At 42.3% G+C, this 11,937-nt stretch overlaps 1 protein-coding gene across 2 annotated transcripts in view; it reads right to left on the reverse strand.

Annotated features, from left to right (window-relative positions):
* MORC4 (MORC family CW-type zinc finger 4) overlaps nt 1–10,588 on the reverse strand; it is a gene marked incomplete at both ends in the record, with an annotated part of 50,027 nt that extends 39,439 nt beyond the window's left edge. For both annotated transcript variants that reach the window (XM_079727534.1, XM_079727535.1), the window contains 3 exons: nt 4,124–4,256; nt 10,296–10,368; nt 10,487–10,588. In XM_079727534.1, the coding sequence (XP_079583660.1) occupies nt 4,124–4,256; nt 10,296–10,368; nt 10,487–10,588 (308 nt within the window). The remainder of the gene's footprint in view (nt 1–4,123; nt 4,257–10,295; nt 10,369–10,486) is intronic.
* Between the last annotated feature and the right edge of the window lie 1,349 nt (nt 10,589–11,937).

The following is an 11,937-nucleotide window of genomic DNA, read 5'->3' on the forward strand; positions in this document are numbered from 1 at the left end:
TTTTCCTCCTGTGGAAGAATTACCTAAAAACGATAGGGTCGTTAGGAGGGTTAAATGATACACTGTATGTACAATATATTATAACTTATAAAGTAGTATTCAAATTTTAATTTTAAACTAACTCTAGAAGTCATTCTGAGAATTGTCATGTGCTATCCTCTACCTCTACTTGAGTTCTAATATCATATCTAAAACTCAGGGCTCTTCATAAACAGTAACGTTACCTACCATGTGAAATGGATCTATAAGGTTATTTGGACTTAAACCTACTCTAATGCCACCAAAGCTTCAATTAGGTGCTCAAGGGGAAGTGGTGAAAATAGGGAGACTATATTACTCCCTTAATTTCCTTACCTTTCCTGCCTGTTCTGCCATCTAGCGTGTCTTTCTTCCTTTGTAAGTATAAACTTTCATTGTGTTATGGTTTGGGGAGACTAAATGACTATATAAGGTTGAGAAGATAAGTAGTGGGGCAGGGCCAGAACCAGAAATGGAAAAGGATGAGAATAATGAGATGAGAGGAGCTGGAAGCTCAGTATGTTGGTGTTGTTATGTTACCCTTAACTCTTCCCGTGTGTTCTTTTATTCCACTTGCATTCCCATATTAGGTATTCTATTTAACTGAAAATCGCAGAATAGATGCCAGATACCAATCAAATAACTACCTAATATAAAACCCTTAACAATAAATAACAGAATTGTAGGAATATATCTTATATAGTTTGGTTAGACAGGTGGTTTCTCTTCATTAAGTCCTATTCTATCCTCGCGTGTAAGAGACAATGGTGTTTACACACCAAGGGGGCTCTTTGAGTGGAATCCAGGAAAATAGCAGCTTGCTCCCAAGTTCCTTAAAATGTCAAGATTCTAGAATCTAGAGGGGTAAATTTAAATTGGGACTTTGATCAATGAAAAAAAACCTTAGCAAATTCATGGACATACAAGGGTAGGTACTGCTGTTCCCTAAATACACTGGTGATGTAGTATGTTGTATAAAATAATGAAAGAATGCTAAGCACACTGTTATTCTCTGGCTGTTGTTTTAGAAGAACAGACCTACTAGGAAATGCAGTTCTGATCAGAGGTAGCAAATACCTTCAATCCATGGATCTGTGGCTGCTTTTAATCCTTGACCTTTAAGAGAGGTTTTCCAACTTGCTGAAAAAGGCAGCTGAATATATAGACTAGTTGGTTCACACACTATCCCCATAAGCTAAAGAGAATTAATTGTGGACCTTAAAGGAATTTAATGATAGGCTTTTTCTTTTTAACTTGATTTTCATGGGATTCTGCATTTATGGGAGAAACTGTTGTTTCAGTTACATAACTATTTTATTAGCCTGAAAATATAAGAGTAGCATAAAAAGTTGGAAAACGTGAATAAGATTATAACAAATGTTACAGGTCAAATAGAATTTCTGTAGGCTTAATAATTTTGCATAGTTACCTCTTATTTTTTCCAAATACAAAAATAATATGCCTCCAAACCACAAACAGAAAAATTAATATACTTAATAATAATTTTCAAAGTTACCTCTAAAGTTCAACTATTTTAAAACAAATTGTGGTAAGTGGAATCCCTGGCTGGAAGTTAGAATTGGACTAAATAATCTTTTTTAAATAAATGGGACCTTCTAACAGATTCAAGTTTATTTTAAGATATGATCAGAAATAAAATCCAACACATATAACTATACATAATCCAGGACTCATTTTAAAAATTCTCTAAAATTGAACAGACTTGTGGCTGCCAAGGGGGAGAGGGGTAGGGAAGTATTGGGAGTTTGGGATTAGCAGATGCCAACTATTATATATAGAATGGATGGACAACAAGGTCCTACTGTATAGCACAGGGAACTATATCAATACCCTGTGATAAACCATCATGGAAAAGAATATGAAAAAGAATATATATATATATATATATATATATATATATATGTATAACTGAGTCACTTTGCTGTACAGCAGAAATTAACACATTATAAATCAACTATACTTCAACAAAATTTTAAAAAATTCTCTGAAATTAATTTTCAAATATGAGGAACAACTGCCAGCTTAAATTAATGGGAAACATATTTGGCATGATAATGCCAAAAAATCCTATGGCTACTGTAGTTCCTGCCTGATTTTTGGGAACAAAACATCCTTCATATCTGAACTCAAATGTCATTTGTTCATGATAGCCTTTTTTTTTTAAAACATCTTTATTGGAGTATAATTGCTTTACAGTGGTGTGTTAGTTTCTGCTTTATAACGAAGTGGATCAGCTATACATATACCTATATCCCCATATCTCCTCCCTCTTGTGTCTCCCTCCCACCCTCCCTATCCCACCCCTCTAGGTGGTCACAAAGCACCGAGCTGCATGGTAGCCTTTTTTGATTCCACAGACTAGATTAGATCCCTCCACTATATACCCTCATAGAAACTATACTCTTCCTTCATAGCACTTACCACTAGTGGAATAACCTATGTAGTTGTATTACTAGTCAATTATTTTATATCTTTCTCATTAAACTGCCAGCCCCTTGGCAATAAGGATCATGTCTGCCTGGTTCACCACTTTATCTCCAGTGACTCTCACAAAAGTGCTCGGTAAAAATTTGTTGAAAGAATCTGGAACAAAAGTTGCTGCAATTATTTCGAAACCATCCTCCTCCTTCCTCTTGCCTTGTAATTGTAAGCACCAAGTCTCACAGATGTAGTTCCACAGACAACATAGAAGGTAGTAAGATTTGTCGGGCCCACTATTTGACACCCATGTCACCGGGATAAGGTGTGGGGGGAAGGAACCAATAAGAGAATAAGTGATTTTAGAAAAAAAAAACTAGTACATACAGAATTAGACACATAAATATTTTGGTTCCATCCCATCTAAAATCCTCTTTTTCTTTATATAAAATATTAATTTTAGGAGATAAAAGTGAGGCTATAAGTTTAAAAATAGGGCCAACTCCATACCTTCATCAACATATTGGCCGCACTCTTATCTCACTTCTAGAAGCTTTCCTCAGATATTCTTCAAATTATAAGGATCTGAGACATAAGGTACACAGATTGCTGAGTGGTAAAACATAACCAAATTTATAATTGGTTATGTCCAAATTTCACTTCTTTTCTTTGATGGATCAAAGGGATTTCCCTACAAACAGGGTTATAGAATTAGAATACCTTCAAAGAGAACTACAACCAAATGAATTTTTTCCATTTTTATAGTTCAGAGCCCGTTCCCTCCTCCACAGAACCCCTCCACTGGTACTCATGCTTCACATGCTAGTTCAGGAAGCCTCATGGAGAGTAATCAACCTCATCTGCTAAAAAAAGGAAGAGAGAAGGAAGGAGTTGAGGAAACACTCATCTTTTACTGAGTGATATGTGAAGATGATAAAGTACAAACTTACATTCTTAACTACAAACCTTTTAAAGTAATTAAATGAACTGACAGTGGCAAGAGAAATCTGTTATCACCAGCTTCAGCAGTTAGAAAAGAGAATTTCCTAACCCTGTAATTCTACTGCAAAACTTTCAAAGATTATGTGTATGATGTCCTCTATTTATCTTTCGTGGGCCTTGATTATACCCAGGCATGTTCATGGTTCAATCCATAAATTGTTCCAACGCCAATACTCCTGACCTAAGAGTGAATTTAAGTTAATATAAGTTTGCAAAGGTCTTAGACCAGTGAAGACCTCCAGGTTTTTACCCATGCTGTTATTTTTGCCTGGACTCTCATCCCTTGCCCCCCTGCTTCTTTACCTCATTGAATTCTACTACTCACCCCTTAGATCTCAGCTTAAATATCACTTCATCTAAGAGGCTTTGCCTGACCTCCTGGATCAGATTGGGCTCCCCTGATGAGTTATCTCATTGCATCCTATACTTTTCTATCATTATACCTATCGTTTTTTGTTATGATTATTGCTTGACTGTCTGAATTGCCAGCTAGACTCTAAGTTCTGTGAGGGCAAGAAGAGTGACTATTTCATAACCTGTGCCCTAGCACATAACAGCTGCTCAATAAATATTTGTTGAATGAATAAAGGGAAAGGAAAATTATTAAGCCTTAAATAGAGTTCATGAACTCAAGACAAGAGAAAAAGAATGAAGACATCTTTACCTGAGCATTCGGTGTAGTTTATGAGGTGTCATCCCACATCCATCATCAGTAAAGGTCAAACAAGATTTATTCTTGACCTCCTCAACATCTATAAAGACCGTCCTGGCGGATACATCTGGATCTACAGCATTATCTGCAAAAGGTAGAAATCTGTGATATTAGATCTCTTTTTCTAATATTCTATTAAAATCTCTAGTTCAGTGCCCCTAAGGCATAGAAACTGTCCTTTATTCCCTTCATGTGAATGTCCCAGAAGGGAGCAGGGAGCATTAATGGTATAGGGAAAAATAGGTATGATGGCAGATGGGTTTGTGAAGCTGATTTCTAGATTTCATATGATGACTGATGTGCAATCTGCTTTCTCTCTTCAGACTTCAGAGACTGTGGGAAAAATAACTCCTCCATATACTTCAAGCATTTTGCTCCATTTTCATCTTATCACTTCTTGTCTTTTTAGCCACTTTACTGCTCACAAACGTATACAGTAAAGGGTGATTATGGAGAAGAGTTGAATCTGCAACTTTGGTACAAATAGATACATACCACACGCGTTAGAGTTTATTGTGAAGATTTTATTTTTTACTTCTTTTTTACATCACCTCCTCCACTGAAGAACACAGATATTATCATCATCCTTGTTTATAGCCTAAGAGGCACTGAAAGAGTTACAGGTTCAAAACCAAAACACTAACTGTCTGCCTAAATCCCAATGATCGTAGTAAGCATGCTTAGAGGAGTGATTCTGCTTAGGCACTCTGTAATAGTCTTGAAGGTGAGGCTGTTTAACCCTCATTAAATGGAGAACATAGAATTAAAGTAGGAAATATAAATACAGAAAGTTTCACGATTCTTTCTGAGTTAGGTCTTCACAATGGGTTAATTATTTAAGACTCCAAAGACATCCAATATAGCCATATTCTAACATATGTGCCATGTCTACAACCCCAGGGGGTGCCATTGTCTAATAGCCACATCTTTTTGCCACAGGTGCCAGTTTACGTAATTGTCAGTCACTAACACATGTGGTACAAAAGTCTCATTAGGGCTCACTGGCCCAAGTGGGAGGGCAGTTTGTGCAATCTGTTGGATAGGTTCCTTAAGCACTCCTGTCTTTACTAGCTGTTTAATCAAGACAAAGACCTTCCCTTCCACCTGTTTCCCTTTCCCTGGGATCCTACACTGATTTACTGATACCATGTGGCTGGGCTGAGAGATCCAGGTAGGGTTCTGGTTGTATACTCGTCCCACTACCAATGTTCAGATCATGGCGTTTCTCTACTGGGAACCTCCCTTACAAGCAAGAGAAGTATCACACATATTCAAAATATCAGTTTTTATAACACGATTAACAGTATCAGTTACAACCACTTAAATGTGTGGAATGTCCATCAAATAAAACAAGACAGATTAATTTCAAGGGCCACAATGGTGTTGCCAGAGTCACTGATAAAGCTGTCACTGATTGTAACCCAAAAAGTCTTAACAGCAGAAAGGCATCACCGATAGCCCCAGAAGGGGGTTAAAAGGTCTGATATAGTCAATCTTTAAGGACTAGATGGTGCCAAGCCTTGTGGCACGTGGTAAATCGAGTGGGTCAACTTTTGGCAGGAATTTTAAGTCTGACATGCGATAGTGGCTTTATCAGAAATACAGTGTTTTACTTTGTAATAAGAGGCAGCAGGTTTTTTTCTTTAACTGACAGAAGGATTCAGCATTGTGAAGCTGCCTACATTGTTCCAAGAAACTACTTGGCAAGCAGGCCCTGAATTGTTTTAGAACCTATCAATCACTCCTACTGGAAGAAAGCCAAGGCCATTGAGACTGATACCTTTAACTTGTCAACCAACAGGACATCATTTCTACTTTGAAAACTTGGGACATAGAGGAATTTTTTTCTAACACTTTATGAACATTCACAATTCAAACATATAATACATATCAACTCCAATCCTGCATTTATAAAACTGTACATTCAATGAACCAGCCTGCAGGCCTCTCACCAAAAAATCACTTTTATTTTTTCCCTTTTTACTGTAAATTTCACCCAAACTTTACTAGGTACTTTTTTACAGAAACATACCAAAGAGTTTTAATACAGGCATTTCAGGAGTTACAAGGTAATGGCCAGGAGAAACTAGACCTTTTATCTCCTTGGCTGGAAACGGGTGGAGTACGGGGGTGGCATGCCAGAGGCCAGGGTCAGCTGAAGCAGCAGGGAAGGAGAGATCAGCAGACAGGCCAGCAGCACAGTAAGCACAGCTTTGCACTTACTTTCAGTTTTAAGTGGCCTTTCACTTGGCCTCAACAAATGAAATTATAATAATAACAGATTGGCCTCAATAAATGAACTTATAATAATAAGGCACCAATCTGGTGGCTGGCTTTAATCTTACCTCTTGCTGCTTAACCTTCCAAAAATTTATCAACACGTAGCCCATGCTATCATATCCTAGGGAATCGGTCTTCTCCCATGGCCCAGCCCATCTAGCCCGTGAACAGGTAGGGCAGTGAGAGAACCCCTATTCCTCTCGCTTGGCCCACCACTTAGGTGAGAGGGTAACAGGGAAGACCCAAATCTGACTACATGTTGGATCTGTTTCTTTTACTTTAACCTTTGCTTTCCTCTGCTTTTGTTCACTAAAAGGATACTGTCTATACACAATGGCCTGCCTGGGGAATCCTGCCTCTCTGCCTGAATGTTAAACCAAAGTGCCTTTGTTCAGGGAAGCATCCTGACCCAGTCCACCTGTGGATGGCTGCAAGAAAGAAGAAATGAACACATCTCTTGCCTGAGACTGGCCATTCCAGAGGATATTTGCAAAACCTATGGTCTTTTTACTTTACCTCCTCATCTCCTCCCCGCTTCTGTTCTATAAAAGATACTGGCATCCAAACCCCGATAAGATGGTTCTTTTGACACCCTAGTCCGCCATCTTCTCCATCTGCCGGCTTTCCGAATAAAGTCATATTCCTTGTCTCAACACCTCGTCTCCTGATTCACTGGCCTGCTGTGCGGCGAGCAGTCTGAGCTTGGACTTGGTAACAAGAGCTACACTACCAGATCCTGGGATGTCTTTATTCCCTAACCTGGCCCACACAACCTCATGTGCTACCAGATCCCAGTAGTCTTATCTCTCGTAACCTGGCCCATGCTACCCTCAGTGGGAGGACTCTACCTCTAACTTCCCTCACCCACCACTTAGGCAAGAACATGAGAAACCAGACCCCAGGGACTCTATCTTATCCCCTAACCATCTGACCCCTGATCTTCTAAAAGAGCATTGTAACTGAAGCTTCATAGCTCATCATAACCCGGGAAGCAATGAGAAAGTGTCCCATGACAGAATCCTTGGAGAGACAGGATGGCGAGTGGGAGATGGCTTTGACGCAGCGCTTCCTCCCATGTCCTCCTGTTGCAGGGGAATGGCCTTTGAGGATCCTGTAAGGTTGTCAGGGCCAAGCTGCAGCCCTACCGACATCCTGCAAGTATCAAAAACTGTTCTTGTCTATAATTAAGGTCATCAACTTCTGATACAAGGCTATTCTTCTTCCTCTGTTTTCTCTCTGTCTCTCTCTGTCTCTGTCTCTGTCTCTGTCTCTGTCTCTCTCTCTCACACACACACACACACACAGTGTCAGCATTCAAATGACCACAAGTTTGAAATTTCAGTCATTTTTTGTCCTCCCTCTCTCTTACCCTATACATCCTTAGGCTCTCTTACACCTTGCTATTGAATATTACTATTGCCATCAACACTTTCTTAGTTTACAGAGTTTATTCCCTCGCATCTGGATTATTTTGATAACCTCCTACCTCGTCTTTCAAAGCCACGTCTCTCTTTTCTCCAATTCATCTTATACAACGCTGCAAGATTAACTTTCCTGAAGCACAGCTTTGATCATGACATTCCCTTGCTCAGAAAACTTCAGATTAAAAGCTCAAATACCCAAGCCTCCCAGTCACATTTCGGTCCCAGCCCACCTTCCTAACTTCATTCCCCGCTTGGTACTTGGAGTAAAAAAGTCTGTGTTTGAGTCCTGGATCTGCCACTTACTAAACACATAATCTTGGAAAAGTCAATTAAGTTCTCTGAGCCTCTGTATTCTTATCTGCAGGCTGATAATAATGATGATGATGCCGTCTACCCCAAAAGGTATAGTTAAAAATGTATCTATGAAAGCTCTATGCAAACTCTCTAAGGACCTATAGCTTTGACTATTCATGAACTCCATGCTCCAATTAAACTCAACTACTCAGTATTCTTCATGCCTTTGTTCATGCAGTTGTTCCTTTTGCCTGGAATGCCCTCCCCTCCCCACACCCATATCCACATGTCCCAATCCTTCAAATCTCAGCTCAAATGTCACCTCTTCTCCAAAGCCTTTCCTAAACCTCCTCTTCCTGGTAGGCTGGAAGTCATCCCTCCTTCCTCTGAACTCCCACAGCACCCAATGTGTCTATCTTTGCTGATATATCACTTTCTGTCTTGCAGTTATACAAATAATAAACCTTCTGTACATGTTTTGTCTCCCCTACCAGAAGATGAACCTATGTTGTATTCATTTTTGTACCCACCACAGTGGCCTTGCCCACAGTGAGTGCTCAATAAATATTTATCGAATGAATGGGTTCACCAGAAAATTAATGCATAAGTGGAGGAGAAAACCATGAAGGAAAACCTAAAATGAAAGCTTCGGATTACCTGCTAACACTTTGCTCTCCCTTTTCCCTATATGACCACAAATAGTTGTGATTTGGTTTTAAGATCTGTGTGTTTGTACGTATGTGTGCAGGGATGTGTACGTATGCACTGATATATAATACACATGTATACTTGCACTTATACGGGTCAGCTTAGGCTAGAATTAGGTTAAGTTAATACTTAAGGCAAAAATCATATATATTCAAAATTACAAATGGAACACTTTTTAAATCACCCATAAAGTTCAGTACACAGTACAGCATAAGTGCATATGGTTTTGCACAGTGCCACTGTGAGGGAACAACACATTTCTGTCTCTCATTTCCCACTAAGCAAATTGTTACTTTTTCCTCTCTTTTTTTCTTTTTTGTAAGTTACATGCACTTAGATCTCATTCCACTATGAGTTTCCCTCAAGGCATGGTGCAAAACCTTAAAAATATAGTCCCTGTTCTCTAGGATTCAAAACGTGCCAATGTCACTTTCCCCCCTTCACCTTCTAATGAACATACATATTGTGAGCATTCTGTGTTATGGTCAAACTAATCATCAAAGCTCCCCATCACCCTTCCAAATAACTCTCCTGACCATCTCCTCCTGCTGCCCACTGACTTCTCGCCCAAGGCAATCCACACTGCATGGCCACAGCGATTGCTTAAGTTGTAACTGGGGCTCATCTGGGGAGCTTTGAAACCATTTTCAAGATTTTGTTCTGTGCTACCTTGCCCCATAAACATCTCTCCCTAATTCCAGCTTTTGTAACATTTGCAATGTGCTGCATTTTGTCCAGGAATGTTTTTCTTCTTTGCTTTCCACACAGTATTTAGCACACTGCTGCAAAAGCTGGTGTACTTGGCTTCAAGGGATCAACTGAAAACGCTTTAAAAGCAAACATCGGTGGAGCGAGAGGTTAAGTGCTCAGTATTCATTCCAGCGGTGTGAGGGCGCTCGTGGACCGCGGACCCAGCCCTCCGCAGTCGCAGGGAGCCAAATGCACTCGTGTCATCTCTTAAGAGATGTCCCATCATTCCCAGACTCTCTGGTCCCAAAAGTTAAATAACTCCGTCTTCCAGACCTTTCTTCATGCCCCTTTGCTAGCTTGGCGTCCTCCGTCTGTCGCCGGCGCCCGTGGAGCCCAGCTGCCTCAGGGCCCGATATTTTTATGCATCTCCTTTTGATTATTAACTACGTTATCCTAAAGTGCCCGGAACATCACGAGCCAGAGAGAAAAACCACACGGGAGTCCTAACTCTTAGGACACACCTTGTTTCTTCAGCTTAATCCGCGGAACCTCGTCCCTGGCGACAGAGCCGACCCCCTCCTCCGCCTGCGGAGCCGGGGCCGGTCCCGACGCCCCCACCCCAGCCCCGGCCCGCCCCGCGCGGCTCCGCACATTCCTCTCGCGTCCGCGGCACCACGTTGGCACCGCTGCCTCGGGCGGTCGCGGCCAGGCCCGCCCTCACCACTCACCTAGCAGCTCCGCGATGGCACTGAAGGGTCGCGTGTGGCTGCTGGAGTTGCTCTGCAGGTAGCGGGGGCTCATCTGGGGGCGAGAGAAGGTCCCGTCCCGCGTGAGGCCTCGGCCCGCCGGGCCCTCCCCGCGCGCCCCCCGCAGCCCCGGGACCCGCGCGCGCGTCCGCCCCCTCGGGCCCCCGACCTACCGTGCTCAGGCGGATCCCAAAGGCCTGCGGGCCGCCGCCCGGCCGGGCCAGCGCGCTGCCCGGCGCGCCAGGGCCCGCGGGGGCCCCTCGGTACAGAAGCATTTTTTTGGCCGCCACGATACTCGTTTGCCGCCGCCGGACTCCTTGCCCGGCCGTCCCGGACTGGCCCTCGCTAGCTCCCGCTCGCAGCTGGCGGCGGCCGTCCGGGACTGGCCCTCGCTTGCTCCCACCCGCAGCTGGCGGAGGCGGGGCGCGCTCCAGCCACCTGTCCGGGACGGGAGGGGTGAGGCCGGCAGCGCCGCGCGGTGGCCCCGCCCTGTCAGCACCTCTCCCGACCCGCCGACTGCTGGGCCGGCCGCGGGGCCGTACAGAAATATGGCGACCTCCTGACAGCCGCTCCTTGATCCCCGCCCCTAATTAATTCTTGGCGTTTGCCATAGGCCAGGCCGCCGAGCGGGAAAGCGCGGGGGGAGGGGGCGGACGCGTGGGGAGGGGCGGGAATGAGGCGAGGGGAGGGAGAGGGTGCAGGGATTTCTGGAACAGAGTCCCAGTTAGGCGGTATGACTAACGGGCAGGATAAGACAAGTCTTACAAGTTCTAAAGACTATAGTTTTGCTATCTGGGGAGATAGCAGGCTCGCGTGATGGGAAAGCATTCGGACTATTTTGCCTCAAATGCCTCCAGAAACAGCCAGAACTTTCCAGAAGGCAATTGGCAAATCAACTTCAAAGCTTTGCAAGCGCGCAGGGAGGCTGTTTATAAAAGGAGAAATTGGAATGCACTTAAATACCCCAAAGTAGGGAATGGGTTAGGTTATGCAGTATCCAGAAAATGGAATACTATGCAGTTCTTAAAGGCTGTATTTGTAGATGAAAATTTATTCATGTGGAAAATATTCATGAGGGAGTTAAGGAAACAGGAGGTCACCACATATTGTGTAACGTGATACCTTTTTTTATTGGAAAAACAAGTACATTTATACATACATATGCATACACACACACACACACACACACACACACACACACACCCTACAATGAGAAACACCTGAAATGATATATTTCAAGATGATATCTCCAGGTCTGGAATTATGAATTTTTTCCCTTTTTTTTCTTGTTTGTATTTTCTAGTTTTTGTACTATTAAATATACACTTTGATTACAGAGAAGAGATTTTTATTTTTTTAAAAAAAAATAATGTTCCCTGGTACAGGTGAACCATTATTTGACCATTCCTCTGTGATAGTTCATGTTGTTTTCCATTTATTTATTTTTGGCCAAAGAAAAAAGTGCTGCCTCAGACATCCTCAGGTACAGATCATGAATTTCTGGTGCAATTATTTCTACAGAATATTGTTGTGTCTAATAGCATGTGTGTGATTTACTCTTAACGAATACTGTAAGATGGAGGCAACTTGCCCTCCCAGAAGCAGTTAGCGATTTTGCCACGTT

Source organism: Hyperoodon ampullatus (genome assembly GCF_949752795.1).
Source record: "Hyperoodon ampullatus genome assembly, chromosome: X".
In the NCBI taxonomy this organism is placed as follows: Eukaryota; Metazoa; Chordata; class Mammalia; order Artiodactyla; family Ziphiidae; genus Hyperoodon; species Hyperoodon ampullatus.